This window comes from Sorex araneus, chromosome 1 (assembly GCF_027595985.1).
Source record: "Sorex araneus isolate mSorAra2 chromosome 1, mSorAra2.pri, whole genome shotgun sequence".
Taxonomy (NCBI): Eukaryota; Metazoa; Chordata; class Mammalia; order Eulipotyphla; family Soricidae; genus Sorex; species Sorex araneus.
The window spans coordinates 414,515,299-414,537,566 of record NC_073302.1 but is presented as its reverse complement, the minus strand read 5'-3'; the positions used below and the strand labels follow the sequence as shown (position 1 = coordinate 414,537,566).

General features: G+C 33.7%; 1 protein-coding gene across 1 annotated transcript in view; it reads left to right on the top strand.

The window, feature by feature from the left end:
• Positions 1-14,608, top strand: part of TFEC (transcription factor EC) — a 35,946-nt gene extending 21,338 nt beyond the window's left edge. The window contains exons 4-6 of the mRNA XM_004602079.2: positions 4,268-4,343; positions 13,204-13,351; positions 14,231-14,608. Of these exons, the coding sequence (XP_004602136.2) occupies positions 4,268-4,343; positions 13,204-13,351; positions 14,231-14,608 (602 nt within the window). The remainder of the gene's footprint in view (positions 1-4,267; positions 4,344-13,203; positions 13,352-14,230) is intronic.
• Positions 14,609-22,268: the final 7,660 nt, after the last annotated feature.

Here is a 22,268-nt window from a genome sequence, read left to right as displayed (position 1 = left end):
TAGTGATGAAGAGAATTTTTTCATGTGCCTTTTGACATTCCTTGAGAATGTTTCTTCCTTGAGAAAGTTTCTGTTCATTTCATTGTCCCATTTTCTGAGGGGGTTGAATGTTTTGTTCTTGTAGAGTTAAACCGGTGCCTTGTATATCCTTGATATCAACCCCTTATCAGATAGATATTGGGTAAATATCCTTTCCCATTCTGTAGATTGTCTTTGCATTTTGGTTACTGTATTTTTTGAGGTGCTTCTTAGTTTAAGATAGTCCCATTTGTTTATCTCTGTTTCCACTTGGTTGGTCAGTGGCATGTCATCATTGAAGATACCTCTAGCTTCAATATTGTGGAGAGTTTTGCCAACTTTGTATTCAATGCATCTAATGGATTCTGACCTGATATTGAGGAAAAGAGTATCTTACTGCCTTTCCTATCCTCTGTTTCATTCTGTGTATCAGTAGTCAGGTGTGAGTGCAAATCCTTTATGCTTTACCTTCAGGTTATGTGTACATCTTCCTCTTGTTCACATCTTGGACCCAAAAGTAAGCACATTTTTGCCATGGTCTTTCCTCAGCTGGATAGACTGGGAAATGGTCTACACAACCTCTTGAAGTGGGGTATTGCATCGGGAAAGATATCCAGGGATGCTGCTGACCTTGTGGGTGGCTTGCACAGGGGTAAAGTGTGGTAAGTGATGGCAAAAGTGCTTCCTCTTATGTATGGAGACTGTGTTAGAGGCCTTTTGCTGCAATTAAAAATACCCCAAATATATCAAAACCCTTGTGAATAGTGAAATGGTTTATTACTAAATGATTCCAGTAATTTCTTAAACTTGACTTCTTTATGAACAATTATTAATATATATGAAATCATTGAGGAACCAAAGTTTTTGTTAATAAGTGACTTAAAAGCCTTAGGTGGGGCTGAGGCTATAGGTCAGCAGAGGGCACTTACCTTGCATGGCTTTGACCCAAGTAAGTAACCAATAAATTGGAACAGAAATATGATTCAAAAGACTTTGCACACAGGAGCCCAGGGTTCAATTCCCAGCATTGCATGATTCCCTGAGTACTGACCTGGGAGTCACCCCAGCTACCTCTGGATATGGTCCAAAAACAAAACAAAACTACCTCATGGTCCAAATGAGCAGAGTAGGAAATTCTGATATTTCATAGAAGACACATTTAAATTATTGATTTAAGCTACCAAGAGTATCGAGCCCGCATGGCAGAGCCTGGCACGCTACTACCCATGGCATATTGATATCCCAAAAATACTAACGATAAGTCTCACAATGAGAGAAGTTACAGTGCCTGCTTGAACAAATCAATGAGCAATAGGATGACAGTGACAGTGACAGTGATTCTGGAAAAGCAGTATTAAGCCAGTACTCATTTTGAGAAAATAAAAAGAAACATCTTTCATAGATGTTCATCTTATATTTAAAGGCTTTAGTAATATTGGAGTTTGTGTAAGAATATATTTCTTCTAACTATAAAACATATGTGTATGTCTATCCATCTTGTTACTGCTTATATTTTTAGTTTTTCTTTGATGTGGTGTTATGTTTCTAATCACGTGCACATGTAAAACAGGATTAAAGAAGTAAAATAAACTCTTACAAGAATCAATTATGTCCTAGTTTTAGAAGAATTTAAATATTTTAATCCTGAAGGCCAAACCCACTTATAGCGTAACACTTTGTGGATTAGATTCAGAAAGACAATTTATATTATTTTACTCTCCTTTCTAATTACTGTATCATATCACCGTCATCCTGTTGCTCATCGATTTGCTCGAGCAGGCACCAGTAACATCTCCATTGTGAGACTTCTTGTTACTGTTTTTGGCATATCAAATACACCATGGGTAGCTTGCCAGGCTCTGCTATGCAGGTGAGATGCTCTTGGTAGCTTGCCAGGCTCTCTGAGAGGGATGGAGGAATCGAACCCCAGTCGGCCGCGTGCAAGGCAAAAGCCTTACCCGCTGAGCTATTACTCCTGCCCTTTCCTAATAGCAGATTAATTTTCAAGTATTATTCTTTAAATATTTTCTAATATTTTTGATTCATGGTTTCTAATTTTTAATGATTTTCTTATTTTATTTCCTGGATATCTTTATTTAATTAAAAAAAGAATGCTTTCGATGGCCTCTCAATATCTGTATTGCAAACCATAGTGTCCAAAAGAGAGAAAGAAGGAAATTGTCTGCCATAGAGACAGGGGATTGGGTCGAGGAGATGGGGTAGTGTCGAGAGGGATCCTAGGAACATTGGTAATGGAAAATGTACACTGATGGAGGGATGATTTTTCGATCATTTTATGACTGAAACTCAATCATGAAAGCTTTGTAACTGTATCTCACAGTGATTCAATAAAAAAATGACATTCAAAAACATGGTGCAATATAAAATTTGTTACCATTAGAAAAGGTTTGTTTTAATTCTTGATGCTGAAAATATAGAATTAATGTTGCTCTAATAGTTTATAACACTGTCTTTACATAAAGATTGACAAAGACATTTCTATATATTTGTACATCAAACTTACTAATCGAAAAATTTTAAATAAGATTTACATTAACAATGAATGCACTGAAATGCAAACAGAGTAAGTTTATCTCTGAGTAAGAAACTATATTATTAGTTATCAGAGTGTGGGCTGCGAGCAAGCAATAAGAGCATACCTGGGAACTTGCTAAAAATGCAAATTTCTGGGCCTGAATCCTGTCTACTAAATTCAGGAGCCCTACATGTGGGGATTGTAAATTACTTTTCATAGTCCTTCCATATTTATTGGTTTGTTTTTGTTTTGCCTTTTTAGTTTACAGACCATAAATGGATGAGTTAGAAGCTTGCTCCTGATTCTGTGTTCAGGGAAATCTCCTGGCAGTGCTTGGTGGGGTGAGGGAGGGCGGAGGCCGGGGGCAGAGGGACTGAGCACATGCAGGGCCAGTGATGGAACTGAGGTTAGCTATGAACAAGGCAAGTGCCTGAACACCTATACTGTTTCCTCAGCCCCACACATGCTTGACACACACAGTTTGAAAACCACTTCTCTATAGATTATGGAAACATTTTTAATTTGAAAAACAGATTTACAATATAATTAAATAAACTTCTTCAGCACCTCTCTAAGCCTGTTCAAAAGTAATAAGAAATAGTCACTGACCTTAAGGAAGTCTAATTGGGCAAATGCACATGCCAAACTTTGTTTTAGGCCACCTGGAAAGTATGTGAGAAGAATAAAGATTGCTCTAGACTTTAAAACAATTCTGATACACTTATTTACTATGCAGCTGTTAGAAAAAATGAGGTCATGAAGTTTGCATAAAGTGGATCAGCATGGAAAGTATCATGCTAAGTGAAATGAGTCAGAAAGAGAGAGACAGACATAGAAAGATTGCACTCATCTGTGGAATATAGAATAGTAGGCTAGGAGTCTAACACCCAAGAATAGTAGAAATAAGTACTAGGAGGTTGATTCCATGGCTTGGAGGCTGGTCTCTCATTCTGGGCAACTCAGAGAAGGGAACACCAGGTAAAATGTGGTCGAAGGTTGTGCGGAGGAGGGGTGACTCGTGCCGAATGTGGACTAGAGACTGAACACAATGGCCGCTCAATACCTTTATTGCAAACCACAACACCTAATCAGAGAGAGAGAAGGAAAGGGAATACCCTGCCATAGTGGCAGTTTGGGGTGGGGGGAGACGGGACTGGGGAGGGTGGGAGGGACGCTGGGTTTACTGGTGGTGAGAATGGGCACTGGTGAAGGGATGGGTTCTCGAACTTTGTATGGGGGAAACATGAGCACAAAAATGTATAAATCTGTAACTGTACCCTCACGGTGATACACTAATTAAAAATAAAAAAACATAGCAAAAGTCACATGAGAAAATAAAACAATTCTGATACACTTATTAGGGGCATATTAATGAAATAATGATCAATATTTTATAATAAGATATATGATTAGTATATATTTAATATCTTATGTATTGATATATCAGTATGAATATATTTATTCAAGGCAAGCAAAAGGGGTTTGAGACAATTTTAGAAAAAAGTATTGTGGATTGTAGAATTATAATTTTAATATAGTTATTTTTACTTTCAGTCAATACTTGCGTTTTCATTTTATTGTTGAAAAGTATGCTTTTGACTAACTGGACATTTTTTACTTAAGACTTCTTAAAGATTATCAAGAAGGTTTACAGTTACCTAAAACTGAATTGTGCTTTAATGAGAATAATCAATTATATTTCTTTTTTAATAGTTGAAAGAAGAAGAAGGTATAATATTAATTACCGAATCAAGGAGCTTGGCACTCTTATTCCAAAGTCTAATGACCCGTGAGTTCAACAATCATTTCTTTAGTAATGTTATGGTTTCAACACCCCCTAAAATGAGTGGGAGGGAAGAGAAAAAGGGGAGAATCAATGACTGGGGATACTAAGCAGTTTATGACAAAGAGAAGGCTACTTCTGGCTTCTTTTATATATTTACTCAAGGGAACTGTTTAGCACACATCAAAGTGTTTATGAACTTATAATAGTATAAGATATATGATAATATGTTTCATATTTTATGTATTGATATATCAGTATGAGTATATTTATTGAAAGCAAGCAAAGGGGGTTTGAGACCATTTTATAAAAAAATATTGTGGATTATAGAATTATAATTTTAATATTTTTATTTTTATTTTATTTTATAACTTTCTTTTTAGTTACATAAAATATGTAAAATTTTTTTTCTCAGTATACAGGTGTTTCTTTATGACACCAGTAGCGGTAAATTAAGTAGTAGTGTCTGGTGTTTATATTTCTGATTTAAACGTTTTCATCCAATTTATGGTTATAACAATGTTTTTAAGATTTATATGTTTATAGAAATTTACTTTTGAACTTTCAGAGGTTCTAAAATTCTGAGAACATTAAAAAAATGTAATTATAGAAACCGTCTGATTGATGTCAATCAGTATGAGTTGTTTTAATTAAATTCAACCAAGTTTTTGTGTCACAAACATACATGGTCATTTAAATAAGATATCTAAGGTTGAAAAATCTCAAGAAAATATGTCAATTAACAAAAATATCAATTTAGTTTATTGCGGTAGGAGGGTACACACCTGGTAATGCTCAGGGGTTACTCCCAGTTCTACACTTAAGAATTACTCCTGTGGTGGCCCTTAGGAGACCATCTGTGGTGCCAGGGACTTGAACCCGGTTCAGCCATATGTCAATCAAGTGCCTGACCCACTGAAATATCACTCTTGCCCCCTAACTTATGTTATTTTAATTCTCCAAAAACATAAATATAACTTATTGACTAGAAGAATTTCATTCAAACTTATACCTCGCCTGTTCAAGTACTGACAATTATCTATTATTCTACAACAACGTTGATAAAGTGATATTTATAAAATTAGTGATATCAGTTCAATAATTTTTAATAGGAGAAAATTTAATATTTATCTTCATGGGCATTTTTTTCTTTTTTTTCTTTTCTTTTTTTTTTGCTTTTTGGGGTCACACCTGGCGATGCACAGGGGTTACTCCTGGCTCTGCACTCAGGAATTACCCCTGGCCGTACTCAGGGGACCATATGGGATGCTGGGATTTGAACCCAGCCCTACCCGCTGTGCTATCTCTCCAGCCCCTTCATGGGCATTTTTGATAGGAAGGCATATAGAGAGGAATCACAGAAAGAACTTTGGTTAGATAGTATGAGAGCTTGCTCAGTTTTAGTATAGGCCCTATCTACAAATCTTCAATCTTTTCAATCCTTAAGCATGAAACTCTTTGCTTTAGTTGAAGGGGCTAAACATTTCCAGATAATATTTTTCATTTAATGTATGAATGCACATTTTAATACCATACATTTGGTTAAAGGCCAGTACCTTTTTGTTTGAATGTTTATATTTTTTCTTTTATATATCAAGTACACAAAATGTTTTGCTATATTTCACTTTCTTTGAAATAAGACAAAACTTAAACTACCTAACAGATATATTTTAAATGTTTCTTACTTTAATTCATTGTAGTGTTTTAATGGAATCCGTCTTTACTGGTACTTAATTGATCTTTCCCAAGGATTTTAACATAATTTCCCTTAAAACAGTAAAAATTATTTTATTGATGTTCTTTCTCTTTAAAACTCATATTTCATTAGTTAATGTGAATATAATTTAATTATCCTTATAATAATAAATACAATGAGCTTTAATTTAACAGACTTAAAGCACATGCCACCAAAAAGACAATAGAAGTACATGGGTATGTTTGAAGGTAGCCTCTGATACCCACTTTGTTCTGATAGTAGTTCATGGGTGTCAAAAAAGGAATGGAGAGCATTAATCACTACTGAAAATGATTAGGTTAAGGTCAGTTAAGAGCTAACTCAGAGTGCCCAAAGTACACATATATGCAGAAAGCAGATGAGAATTAATATTGCAGTCTCAAACCTCACTGATTATTTCCAGATATCATCGTACCTTAACATACCAGTTGTTGACTAGGTACTTAAAAAGTATAATCAAATGGTGTATATGAAAATGATTTACAAATTAGAAAGCTTGTGTGAGATTATTACTCATAAGCTTACAGAAAGCTTTGATTATAAGAAGTCGACTTTCTAATTCTAGTTCATTGTCTAGAACAGAGAATGATAAATTTCCCTTATAAAATGTCAGGTAGAAAGTATTTCAAACTTTTGGACCATGTAATTTTTGTCGCAATAATTTAGCTTTAATTATCGTATGGAAGCACAGAGAGATATGTAATGAATAAGCACTACTAAATTCAATGAAACTTTATTGACATAGTCCGTTAGTGCAGTTTTTCTACTAGTTTATAATATGAAAGATCAGTTCACCGTCGAATTTGTTGTTTTAAATTAACTGTATTTGGAAAAATGTCACTGTAAGAATTCTCTTTTTGTTTTTGTTTTTTTGTTTTGCTTTCATTTGTTTGATTGTTTGGGGGGTCACACCTGGCTATGCTCAGAGATCACTCCTGCTGGGCTCTGGTTGTCATATCTTGTCCAGAGAATTGAATCTAGGCCAGCTGCATGCAAGGCAAATGCCTTACCTGTTGTACTATCTCTCTGGTTCCTGTAAGAATTCTTCAGTATTTTTTCTTCCTTATGGGTCTCACAAAAGTGGTGGATTACTATTCATTATAATTCTATTATGTCATAAGTAGACATATAACATTTGTTTTAGGTCTTACTGGAAACACGAATTAGTCAGATATTGAATATGTTTATATGTGGGTCTCATCACATAGCACAAGAAGAAAAGGCCATTTTCTGCAAGCTATGCCTTTTATATATCTTAATATCAATTCTGGTTTAATTACCGTTTCCTTTGGTTTGGTCTGGCCTTACTGTTAACCTGCTTCCCTTTGGTTGAATCCAAACTGGAACCTCTTCCAATGGCTCTACTTGAATCCAAGGACCTCTCAAGTTTGAACCCAAGGACCTATTGAGTAACCATCTTCTCTGAAAATTATATTAGATTGAATTGTTGACTTTTCAGATGCAAATGTGGATGACCTAAAAGTCAAAGCAAATCAAATGAATTGGTGTGGGCACAAAGTACAGAAAATTCATGATTCACTTGGAAGACAGGAAAATAAATAATGAAATGTCATTGCCATATATGACACTGATAAAGTTAGCAAAAAGTGGATCTAAAAAAGAAAAAGATTGAATATTATTTCAATTTGAGTTTATCAAGTTTCAGGCAAATTTGTGGAATATGTGAGTATAACCAACAAAATTAGTACTCCATTTAATTGAACAAAATTGAAAAATAAGATAAGGTATAATCTCATGAGATTTTTCAAATTGTGTGACATCATATATAAAGTCAGTCAAATGAGACAGATCCATAATTTTGAAACGTAAAAGGAAGAATAGCATGGAAAACACTGGTGTATTACACACTGGAGGAGAGTCATACTTCACATAGCATGTGCTGAGTTTTTTTGCACTACGAGTGCAGTGGGTCACCAGAAAAGATATATTTCTTATTCAAGATACATTTACAAAAGCAGAGAAGTCCCCAACAGGCACAAAGAAATGAATCAAAGAGATACTTCTAAATGTCACTTGCTCTTTGTCGTATAGCAGGGGTTGTTAAGCGGCTGTCCTCTGAGCAAGTTTTCACTCATGTTTAGAATAAGTTGAGAGATTGGCTAAGAAGGAAATATTTGAATACTTTATAATTTTATGGGTTAAGATCATTGAATGCATGAACAAATCATCAAGGGAATGGTAATCTCATGACCTCTGGTAAAAATAAAACAAGGGCTGGAAAGATCTATCAGTTTTAAGGTTCTGCAAGCATCTGACCAATCCCAGTTCCATTTCAGACACTGTACACAGTCCCCTGAGTACCACCATATTCACTCCTGAGCACAGGGCCTGGAATAGGTCCCGAGCATGACCAAGTATGGCCTAAACACCCCTTCCACATAAAAAAGTTAATGAAAAAAATTTAGTAACTAAAAAGAAATAAAACCACGCAAAACTGGTGAACATAAAAATGTGAAGAACCAGGGCTGGAGCGATAGCACAGTGGGTAGGGCGTTTGCTTTTCACGAGGCCGACCTGAGTTTGATTTCCAGCATTCTATATACTCCCCTCAGAGCCGCCAGGAGTAATTCCTGAGTGCAAAGCCAGGAGTTAACCAGGTGTGACCCAAAAAGCTAAAAAAAAAAAAAAAAAATTGAAGAACCTCTACTTATGTAATGGCAGTGATATACTTCACACGCATGTGGTACTTATGAATCATATTTTAAGAAATCTTATTAATTGAAATTTAAAAACATCATTAGAACATGTATTATTTTATTGGTTTTATCAAATTACTCTTATTTTTCTACCTTTTAATTAATAAATCAATTAGATTAGTGTTTTTGACTGAATTAATCTTATTCCCCTTTCTACCATCAGAACTTCCTTATAGTATAGGAATGGCTGTTAAGGTAGTAACTGAGATCTAATCAAACTTTCTAAATCAGAATTTCTAAATCAAATTTTAGGTTCCTCATTTTTATGTTTATTCATGTTTATATCTGTACTCAATTTCACTCCTCATTGATGTTGAAAACCATATGGAGTACTGGGTCCACTTGGGTCGGCCCTGTGCAAAGTAACTGCCCTGCTCACTGTACTATCTCTCTGGCCCCCAAGAGGCAGACATCTTAATCAGTTTGGAAAATTTTAAATTCGTCAAAGAAATATGTTAAGATAATTTTAGAAGACTAGAGAATGTGGCTCAGAGATAGACCATATGTAAGACCCTGGTTTTAATCTCTGGCATGCATACTCACTAAAAGTTGTAAAACATGGCTTGGAAACTGGCCTCACATGCTGGGGGGAAAGGCAGCCTGGATAGAGAAGGGAACACCAAGTAAAATGTGGTTGGAGATCCCATGTGGGAAGGGAGATGCATGCTGAAAGTAGACTAGAGACTGAAGAACACGATGGTCACTCAGTACTCCTATAGCAAACCACAACACCCAAAAGGAGAGAGAGAACAAAATGGAATAGCCTGCCACAAAGGCTGGGTGGGGCGCGGGGGGGATGGGATTGGAAACACAAGCGTGAAAATGGATAAATTTGTAACAGTACCTTCATGGTGACTCACTAATTAAAAACAAAACAAAACAAAACAAAACAAAATCAACCGAAAGCCAAACAACTGTTTTCAACAAAAAAAAAGTTGTAAAACAAATTTAAAATAGACTAAACTTTGAGTTTAGTACAAATGACATCAGTAGCATCTGAAAAACAATTCATTGTATAAACTGTTATGTAAAGGTTTATTTATTTATTTTCCAACTTTTAATTTTTTGATTTTGGGGTTTTACTTGATGCTGCTCAGGCCTTACTTTTGGTTCTGCACTCAGGGGTTAATCACTCATGGTGAGGTTTGAGGAACCTTATGGGGTGTTATAAACCATGGCTGGGCCTGTACAAGGGCGTGCCTTACCCACTATACTATTTCTCTGTGCCCTGTAAATAATAATTTCTTTATTTTTATTGAAACAGAATTGGTTTATTATTATTATTATTATTATTATTATTATTATTATTATTATTTGGTATTACCAGGGATTTATAGGGCTGCGGGTAGGGAATTTGTCTTGCACCTAGCTGACCCGGGTTTGATTTCTCCATCCCCCTTGGAGAGCCCGGCAAGCTACCGAGAGTATCCCGCCCACATGGCAGAGCCTGGAAAGCTACCCATGACGTATTCCATATGCCAAAAACAGCAAGTCTCACAATGGAGATGTTACTGGTGCCCGCTCGAGGCAAATCGATGAACAATGGGACGACAGTGCTATTATTAGTGAATCACTGTGAGGTAGTTACCTACCTACAAACTTTTGTGCTTGTATTTCAGTAATACAATGATTGAGTACCCATCCCTCCACCAGTGCCCATTTTCCACCACCAATGATCCCAGTATTCCTCCCCACCCCCATCTTATCCCCCTCTCCTCACTCCACCTCTGTGGCACCTTTTGTTCTCTTTCCTTTGGGGTGTTATAGTTTGCAATAGAGGCATTGAGTGGTCACTGTGTTCGATCTATAGTCTACATTCGGCATGAATCTCCTAACCCCAGCGGGTCTTCCAAACACCCTTTACTTAGTGTTCTCTTCTCCATCTGAGCTGCCTCTTTCTCTAGCATGTGAGGCCAGCTTCTAAGCCGTGAAGCAAAACTCCTGGTCCTTATCTCTACTATTCTTGGGTGTTAGTCTCCCATTCTGTTACTTTATATTCCGCAAATGAGTTCAGTCCTTCTATGATTGTCTCTTTCGTTCAGACTCATTTCACATAACATGATACTTTTCTCTCTTTTTTTTTTTTTTTTGCTTTTTGGGTCACACCCAGCGATGCTCAGGGGTTTCTCCTGGCTCTGCACTCAGGAATTACTCCTGGCAGTGCTTGGGGGACCATATGGGATGCCAGGGATCGAACCCAGGGCTTCCGCGTGCAAGGCAAACGCCTTACCCGCTGTGCTATCACTCTGGCCCCCTAACATGATACTTTTCATGTTGATCTGCTTATATACCAATTTCATGACTTCATCTTTTCTAACAGCTTCATAGTATTCCATCGTGTAGATGTACCAGAGTTTCTTTAACAAAATTGTTTTTATTGAAATACATTTACTTAGATGTAATGGGAGAATAAAGAGGAAAATATGTTCAAGTGATAATGGCTTCTTCAGAGTGGAACAAACCAGTAAAGGCTTATTTTAGATCTAAATAAACAATACGGTGAACTTCAGAGTTTACTAGGGTTCTCCTTTTCTTTTTATTTTTCTGACATTCAAGTTTTGTTCTATGAGAAGAAATGAAGCAAAATGAGATTCGAATAGGAGTTTTGATTTAGAGCCAGGTAGGTAGCTGAAGACCCAGAGCACAGACTTTGCAAGGGGCACGCCAGGTTAGTTCTTTAATAGTCCAGGGTCCCCCATCAGCACTGCCTGAAGCAACCTTGAACACTAATCAGGAGAAGCCCCAAACCAATACTGGTATAGCCCCAAAACTAGAAAAATACGTTGCAGTTCAGAAGTTCAGAATATATATTTAAATTATAGATGGCTTTTAAAGTTAGTGATGAAAGTGGCCTCTTTCTTTCTTCCCACCACCAGAAAAATTGTTATTGGTGGAGTAGCACTGTAGCACTGTAGCACTGTCATCCTGTTTTTCATCGATTTGCCCGAGCGGGTGCCAGTAACATCTTCACTGTGAGACTTGTTACTGTTTTTGGCATATCAAATACGCCACGGGTAGCCTGTGAGGCACTGCCGTGCAGGCGGAATATTCTCAATAGCTTGCCATGCTCTCCGAGAGGGACAGAGGAATCGAACCCGGGTCAGCTGCATGCGAGGCAAATGCCCTACCCGCTCCTGTAAAATAAGGCCAACAATTATTATGTCTGCAGAGAACCAGTAAAGCATTTTCAAACACTGCACGGTCAGTGGTTGTTGCATTATAAATGAGTGCAGCTTATATAGGCACCAAAAAGAATCTTCAGCCACTAACAGAAATGTCCGTGCTTTTATTTTGTTGTAGTTAATGAAATTGTTATCTAACCTGGACTTCCAGTGGGGTTTATGCAGATCATTTTTTTTCTTAAGTATATAGTCTCATTTTTTATTGGTTAATGAATACAGATAATATTTAATATATTTCTTGTAAATCATGTAAACTAGCATTATTTGCAGTGGAATGTCTTTTTAAAATACCCCCAGATGCTTATTTCATGCTGTATTAAAAACATTCAGCAACTATAAATGGAAAATTTATCAAGTTTTTACAACATCTCTGAATAAACTTAGCGATTAGCTAGGCCTCATTCTCCACACTTATTACAATTCTAACATACTATTAAATTCATTGATGTATGTTTTCAGATATAAAATTCAATAGTATCTTCCTAATTCCATACTTATCATCCATCCTATCTAAAAATAAATTATAATAAATATTCATTCATACTATAACCTGAAATATTATCTGATGATTAATTATTGTTACTTACCTTGAAGGTAAACTGTTTAAAAAACATGTATCCACAGTCTTTTTAAAGTGTTTATGCTTTGGGCACTGAAAAAATTATTTAATGGTTTTAGAAAGTTTTCTTTTATTGCATAAGTAGCATTGCCAATCTCTGATTGTTTCACAATCACTCAGGATCACTATTCAGAAGGAACCTATTTTTTTTCCTTAGAAGCATAAAAGCAACCTTATTAGAAAGTAGGTTAGAAGATTGGTATATTTGAAATGATCTTAAAAAATTTAGGCTTAAATCCTCAGCAATGTACATTTCCTAGTTCATTAATGCAGAAATACTGCACATAGATTTTAATCTCAGAGTTAATAATAAAAGCAATTTTCACTAAAAATATAAAAACTGTAATAGTAGAATCATGATATTGCATTTAGCTCTCCCACAAAAAGTCACTTTATTACTTTCTTTTGACACTTATTTTCATTCTGGGATTAATTTTACTATATAAGGGCTTCTTAACTATTCTATTAAAATTTCTATTCAGAAGCAATAATATCTAAGAGTGAATAATAGTCATGTAAATCATTATTTCATATTAATGTAAAAGATTTTGTAAGTTCTTATGAATTCTGCTGACATGCACAATTGTGAAAAGGTTATCTCTCCGTTCTACAGTGATATGCGCTGGAACAAAGGAACCATTCTAAAAGCATCAGTGGAGTACATCAAGTGGCTACAAAAAGAACAACAGAGAGCCCGGGAGTTAGAACACAGACAGAAGAAATTAGAGCAGGCTAACAGGAGGCTTCTACTTCGAATTCAGGTTTTTATAAGAATGTTGCTATGAAACATATAGCTTATGTCTGGCTTGCCTGTCATCAGCTTTATTCATTGGCCTCATTTATTTATTTTTTTCTTATTAGCAGTTATTTTTCCTTCTGAAGGATAATTTTATTGGGTTGTAGAAGTTCATGAATCAGTTGTGTCAATTAGGTTTGGATTAGAAGTTTAGGATCACGATGATTTTAAAAATGTGCTGAAAATGAGTGGCCACTAATTACAAACTAGAGTAAATGGAACCAGTTTCATAAACATAGACAATGTTCTCCCAGATGAAAAATAATAAGCTAAGGTTTTGTATCTCTAGATACTATTTGGACACCAATTTCTTAGCTCCCTCCCAATTTTTCTATTTTGTTACGTTGCTATGGATTTTATTGCCATAAGGCATATTGTGCCAATTTATATTAAGTCACTCCTTATCTGTTCATGTGACACAAAATGTCAAAATATGAGTTTTCATAACTCATTTTTTATGTTAACATGTTTATTGCCAGGTAAAGCATCTGTTTCCATGAAGTTGTCCTATAGCGAAAATTTAATCATGAAGAATAAATGGATGATTTTCTACTATTTCTAAATGGCTATAATGTCCTCTGAGTCACTATGTGGCTCTCATTTGTCATGTGTTCCTTTAAAGAACAATAATGATGATCTGCTATTTTAAAATATGTGTTTTCACTTATATTTAATGCTTTGGACATATATCAAATTTCATTGTCTGCAAGGAGTATCTGTGATTTTCAATATGCTGTTTTTTTTTAAAAAAGCTTGCTAACATTTTGATCTATTTCCTGTTTGTTATGTTCAGTTAAGCCCAATTTTAAAGCCATTATTTAATTATTCTTGTTTGGAATTGCAGGAACTAGAAATACAAGCTCGTGCTCATGGTCTGCCAACCCTGGCTTCACTTGGCACAGTTGACTTAGGTGATCACGTCACCAAACAGACCCATCTTGAGCAGAATTCAGTAGACTGTTGCCAACAATTGACTTTATCTCAAGGGACAAGCCCTGAGCTCTGTGATCAAGCCATGTCCTTCTCTGATCCTTTGTCACACTTCACAGATTTATCATTTAGTGCTGCTTTGAAAGAGGAACAAAGATTGGATAACATGCTCCTGGATGACACAATATCTCCATTTGGGACAGACCCTCTGCTATCTGCCTCTTCCCCTGCAGTTTCCAAAGAGAGCAGTAGGAGAAGTAGCTTTAGCTCAGATGATGCTGATGAGCTGTAAACACAAAAACAAACAAAATAAATAGACTCAATTCATCAATTAGGATATAGTTCTGTGTTGGTACTGTGCAGTTGTGTTCCCAGTTTTATATGTTGCTTTGACTTCTGAAAAGAACATGTAGGTAATGAAAAAAAAATGAGTAGAGACAAAAGAGTTTCAAGAAGCAGAAACATGGTGTTAAAGAGTCAGAAAGGGCTAGTAAAAATATTTTAAATCTCTTTCACTACCATCTCCAAAAATACTTAAAATTTGTTTGTCTGGAAAAAAGGTGAAACATAAGAAATAGTTCTCTATTATGTTTTAAAAATAACAGTTTGATGATATATTACTAGAGTAACAGATTATAAAGTATAAAACTTTAAAATACAAAATCTTTTATTCATTTCTCTATTCCATCTCCAGCCAACTCTTACAACTTTACTTTTGAAGAACCAAGATCAACAGATTTAGTGGTTTATTGCTTTTCTCCAATACCTTGTGGAAGTTTGCAAAGGTCAGGCTTAGAGGGTAAATAATTAAAGACATATTATCTGTCACTTATAATAATTGAAAAATACATCTACAATAAATAGAGTTCTCCATGATAATATACATAGTTTATTTTTAAAAATCTTTCTATAATTAGGCCCTAATTTCTTTACTCAGTTCAATTGCATAATTCTAAATGCATCTTTACATTTATATGGAGACATGCTTTGTTCAGAAAAGGGGAGACATCAAATGCTTTCTTTAAAAATCTAGACTAGAATTTTATGATTTTACACAAACACCCACACAGAGAGACACAATGCAGATAGCATGTTCTTTTTAATCATCTGCTTTTCTGATTTTCTAATTAATAAAAGAAATAACATTTTAAAACCCATTTTCATCATCACACAGACATATAGGGTAATCAATTTCAAATAAATAAAAATACAAAATGGATAATTTTTTAGGTCTCTGAAATTTATCCTGCCTCCAAAATTATGTATGTGTTAATTCATTGATATAGTTATTTTATCATAGCAGACAAAATATGAAAATGGGATTGCCAATTGACAAAATAGTCATAAAACAGAAACTAAACATTTCGCAGAGCAGAGAATAAAATCTAATCCCATAAGTAGTTGGACTGTCTGGTGATCTATGCTAGCTTTGTTAGCATTTGTTAAGAATATTTCTATAGTTGCTTACTCAGTGTTCCTCTTTTTGATTTTCTGGGGAGGCCTCCAAAGCAGTGCTAAGTGCTAAGTGTGCCCAGGAGATACTCCTGGGATACTCATCCAGCTGAGCAGACAGTTCACTGTTCAGGTGGGTATTGTGATGATCCTTGGGTCCAGTGTCCTTGGGGTCACCAGTATCACAAATGCCCAGGCTAGAAGGATAGGTATGAGGTGCTGGGGATAAAATATGCTGCAATGGATGCGCTATTAAAAATCCCTCATTTGTTGTCTTTTGAGCATGACTTAGGATTGAAAATTGATCTATAAGCATTCTGTTTTGTGTAGGACCTTTTTAAGTGATCGTCTAATGGTGAGTATTAAGAAAGGGATATTTAAGACTGCAGTAAAAAGCAGAGTAGTGAACAAGAAATGGACTTACTCTATAGATAGCTAGCATGACTACAAGAGATTTGAAAACTAAAGAGAAAAGCCATAGAATTAAAATCTACATTCGTGCAACAAAGGTATGAATCTGTAAGGTTGCAAAGTGATATAAGCTTATGGTAATAAAAAAGTTTATCTTCTTTTAAAAACATAAAACTAAGTGAATGTGAGAACAAGTTTGGTAATAACAAAAATTCCAGAAACGTCACCACTGGGATTCATTAGAAAAAGCTGTTTATCTTATATGATGCTTCAAGAAGAAACATGTAGATTTGACTACTACTATTACCAATGTGATGGAGATATTAAAAATATTATCATTAGAATAAATGTTTTAAAGTATAATACATGGTGATAGCTTCATTTCAAAATCTGAGACTAAAATAATGATGGAAGCATGAAAATACTAAATACTTGTGATAATTATATCAACTTAGGTTGTTGCATTCACTTAGAGTTTTGAGCATTAAAGTCATTTTCATATTTTATAATAAAATATTAATGTTTAGAAAATAAATAAAATTAAATAACTCTAAAATATGCATGTGAGAGAGCAATAAGTTACATTTCAGATATTTTCTCTTTTTTAATTTTATTGAATCACTGTGAGATAGTTACAAGCTTTCATGTTTGGGTTACAATCACACAATGATCAAACACCCATCCCTCCACCATTGCACATTCCCCACCACAAATATCCCAAGTATACCCCCCCTTTCACATCCTCTCCCTGCCTCCATGGCAGACAATATTCCCCATACTCTCTCTCTACTTTTGGGCATTATGACTTGCAACACAGACACTGAGAGGTCATCATGTTTGGTCCATTATCTACTTTCAGCACACATCTCCCATCCTGACTGATTCCTCCAGCCATCATTTTCTTAATGATCCCTTCTCTCATTTCAGGTATTTTCAAGAATATTATATACTTGGAAATTTTGACAAAATTCCATTTTATTATCTGAATTAAAAATTCAACATCATGAATAGTATATTTTTAATGGAAAACACATTCTTTATAGAAGTTATTTTTCTATTATTTTAATAATTATTCTCTGAGAATAATTACTCTGATGTCCTGATGATCTGATACACTTATTTGCCTCATTGTCATCTGTCATCATTACCATCAGCTAAAAAGTGCCACTTAGATATAAAATCTAGTCTTCATAATCTTAGCGAAGGGCTCAACAGGATGGTAGGGCCTCAACAAATAAGACATGGAGAGTATACAAACATTTGCTGCTATTTTTAGATTGCAATAGATATCAGAGGACAGTAAAATGGATAGATAAGCATTGGTGGATGCCACACAAGGATGTGCTTAGGGATTATTCTTGAGTTGGTACTGGGGACCAGATAGTGCTAGAATCAAATTTCAATCTTCCGCATACAAAGCATGTGCTCAGTCCATCAGTCAACTTGATCTCTGGTTTCAAAGGACAAAGTAAAGAAAGAACTGGGATGTGTGACACAGTCACCTTAAATAGTGAAAAAATTAAAATAGTCATCAATTCCTTTTAAAGATATGGATTTCTTGAAATTTAGGGCAAGCAATAGACTGTTTCCCTAGCAAAATATATACACATAAATAGATAAAAAATATTTCATGCATCAATGATTTTATGGACCTCGTTAATGTCTCTTTGACCTCAGGTGAAAAATTCCTTCATCAGTCTGTTACTTTAAAAGATAGCTTTGTAGTTATCTGGACTTGACTATGCAGATTATTCACCACAAAGTTGTTTACTTATAAACTAATCCACTACTAAATACTGTATTACATATATGCTTTCTTTTTTATACTTACAAAGTATATTTATAGGTCATTTTGTTATCATTATCAAATATTGGGAAATATCTGTGAATAGCTTTTTAATGATACAAATAAATTGAAAAAAAGAATTTAAAGCTAATTATTTTTTGTCACTGTCACTGTCATCCCATTGCTCATCGATTTGTTTGAGCGGGCACCAGTAATGTCTCTCATTGAGAGACATATTGTTACTATTTTTGGCATATCCAATACGCATGGGTAGCTTGCCAGGCTCTGCCGCGCAGGCTCGATACTCTCGGTAGCTTGCCGGGCTCTCTGAGAGGGGCAGAGGAATCGAACTCCGGTCGGCCGAGTGAAAGGCAAACGCCCAACCGCTGGGCTATTGCTCCAGCCCCCTAATTATTTTATTAACTAAAAATTAAGAGATCCTTATAGATAATTATTAATGTCTAGAATATTTTTAGAGAAATAAGATATTATAAAATAAGGGGAATATTGCTAAACAAATCATTTGGCTATAGAAAGATCAATTACCACTTGGTAATTAAAACAGAATTAACCAAAACTTACTTAAATAATTAATTTATTATTGTAATTATAGAAAAAATGATTAAAATTATTTTTTTTGCTTATAGCTATCTTTTTAGGATATGTCTCATTTACTCTTCCTTTTCATATTTGAAATAATGGCACCTATCCATGAATTCACATCACGCAACCTTTCCAACTCCCTATAATCTTTAGTAACAAGGTCCTCCAATGAATGGAAAGAGATATTTAAATTATTTCTTTTCAAAAATATTTCCTGTGAAAGCCTTCACTCTAAGTGAAGATTTATATATTAACCACTTTTCGTCAGTTTACAGATAAGATGTCATTTATTATAGTTTTCTTAGGGTGGATATAAGCAAAATTCTAAATGTCATATAGTTGATATGGGAAAATCAGAGCTTTTTCTTTTCATTTGTAGCTCATTTTTCTTCACTCACATAACAAATATTTTTTGTAATTACATGACTTAAATACCAAATGACTTAAAATATTTAACAACTATTACTTTGCAAATAAAGAGAAATAAGTTTCTAGATCTGATATACATATTTACCTTTATGTCATGGGAAAAAGATTTTATAAAATTTTAAAAGATAATGTTCCTCTATATATTGGTAAAGGTGATTTTTTTTACTTCAAGGTATGAAGGTATATTTTGTGTTTTTTTTATACTTGGGGATTTTTTATAAATAAATAAATGGCATAACTCTTATAATATTTTCAAAATATCTCTAAGCTGATATTTATTGATTTAATATAAGAACTCTAATCAATTAAGAATTTTTTGATGTTATCAACAATTAGGTCAGTTATTTGGTTTTCTTGAAAATAACAGTAGGATTGATTTTGTTTTGGTATTGATAATGGAACAGTGTGTATGTATTACATGGAATTATATTATTTGTTGCTCTATTTGCTTGCATTCTAATGAGTATAGGATATTAATTTGAGTTCATGTGAGTTGTACATATCCCATTTACTTAACAGATGGCACACACATTTAAAATATTACTTACATAGGTGTCATATGACCTTGTTGCAATCATTATTACATGCACCAATATTTATCATTTAGATGATTTTAAATTTGTAAACAAGAACCTATTCAAAGCTGATAAATACTCTTTCTTAAAATATTTCCATGCTGCATTTTTCCCGTTTTGAGGTTCTAAGAAAATTTTAGTGTATAAGATATTATAAGAAAACAGTTGTTTTGATTAAAATACTCTCCCACAGGATTTAATCAATTTAATTATAAATTACTACTCTACTGCTTTGTTCAAAAAAGGGAACCTTTTCATATTTTCTTATAAAAGGGTTTATGTATGCATTTTATTATGCACAAATAATTTTGGTTCTGATTAAATCCTTGGTGAAATGTCCTTTCCAACAGACTTAAGAATAATGTTAATAACTTTTGTTTGAGCAATGCTACCTTTCCCATTCATGCACTCCAATTTTATTAACCGTATTCTATATTCTTAACCTTCCTTTTCCACAGAAGTAACTTTTAATTGTTAAACTTAAGGGTGATGATAATATATAACAAACAAAGAAGAAAATATGCAAAAGAAAGGAAAACTATTATTTTACTGAAAGAAATTTATATACTCAGGAAGCTAATATGCTTTATTATTTTTAATTCATGACTACTTTAAGAGCTAAATTCTAAAATCTTTTCTAACAGCATTGCAGTTGCTTATTGCATACAAAGCTAAAATTAATTCAGCTATTTAATCTTAATAATAACAGCATAGTTAAAATCTTTGACTTTAATAGCATTTTATATCTATGAATAGCTGAAGTAATACTCCTATAATTTTAATCTAACACTGGTTAGATCAAGAAAACATTGTTAGTGTAATAAGACTGTAGAATTTGTAATTATTGCTATTTTTCATCTTTAATAACAAGGTAATATGTCTTATTTTCTAAGAAAATGAAGAACACTGAAGTACATTAATACATACATGAATCTTTGTATACCTACTTAAAAAATGTACCAATGTTTGCTTTGCATACATTAAATCAAAGCTTAGAATTATTTTAAACGCTTTAATATACTTTTGTTCTGCCTTTGTACATAGACTACATTGAAAAATAGAAAATGTAGGTTAGTTACATGGGAGCATACTTAACAAGTCATGAGACTTCAAAACTGATAACTGCTTCCTATGTAGCCCATGCTTAAAGCAATAATCCAATATGTCCAGATTAATGAAAATAATTGTTAAATTCTTTAATATAGTCTCATGCCATCTGCTACTCCATGCTGTTATCGTTCTGATTTATAAAAAATATTTATCAAAATGCTGCAAAATTGCTAACAGGCATAATTGTAGCAGTGAAATCACTAAGAAACTCTTCAAAATCTTTTAATATACTAGATGGTCCCTAGACAATCTAGGATAAATAGAATACTGTATTTTAATATGTAAAACATTTTAAAGCTGCTAATTGGTATTGACTAGATCTATCCCTTGATAATGAAATTAATAAGAATTTCTGTTAAATGTTAAGACTTCCTAATATTTAATACCATATTTATGAGTTTTCTACATGCCTGATTCAAAAATAATTAAAAAATATAGCTCTGAGTTGGCTATAAAAATGGTTTTCGGTGTTCATCTATGTTTTAACAATAGTTATATTATATAAATAAATTTTCTAAAGCATTATCAATACCATAGGTACTGATAAATACAGTAATCTTGTGTGAAAAGGAATAGCAAACCTAAAACAGGTTAAAAACAAAGTAAGCCAGAATTATATTTTGAGACTTTCTAGGCTGAAGAAATCAGCGACTGAATGGATTTCATAATTTATTGTTTGTTGTGTGAATATACTTATTCAGTGTACTTGATTATAGATGTATGCATGTTTATGTGGGAGATTATACAATCATTTTTAATCTCAATATTATAATTTACATATAAAATATGTTCTTATTCTTTATTGAAGTCTACATCTAGGCAACATTTGAAGGCTATTCCAAATCTTTTGCATTTCGGTCATGCACACACATATTTAAATCTAAATGGAATAAGAAAAAAATGATAGGATTTATGAAGCAAAAGTGTACCAGGTTTTAATTTTTGTCAATATAAATTATATATTCATTAATAAATCATTCTTATATAATAAAAGAATTGATTTTGTTGACAATCAAAAGGAATGTTAAACTTCATTTGGAAAGTTCTTATAATACCTGCAGAATTCTAGATAAGGGGTTACATGATAAAATAAAATAAGTCTTATTGGTTTAGTAATGGACATCCATCATATTAAATATCTATCAGCTTTATTAATTGGCAACCATAAGACAAGAGTACCACATTCTAGATGGTGATGATTTTGATAGGAACGACAACATTGTGGTTAAGTATATGATTCACATAATAAGAAAAAGGTGCCTTCAGGCTATTGTTCCTAGAATGGATTAAAATTTACATATTGCTTCTCCTTATGTCAAAACATCTGGTTTCTGCAAATGCTAACATTTCCTTAAAAAGTTTCATAAGCCAGTAAAAACGGATTGGAAATATTGCATGAGAATCATTCATGCATTATAATAGAATAAGAGCTATGTTCAGAAAAAAACTAAATTGCTGCAAACAAAACCATAGTCAAGATTATAATTTATTTGCTTACATAAGAGAAAGGGGATGCGATATGTATCATTGAGGAAAACCATGCCTTGAATTATATGGCTAACTCTTCAGAAATATTTGTTTCATAT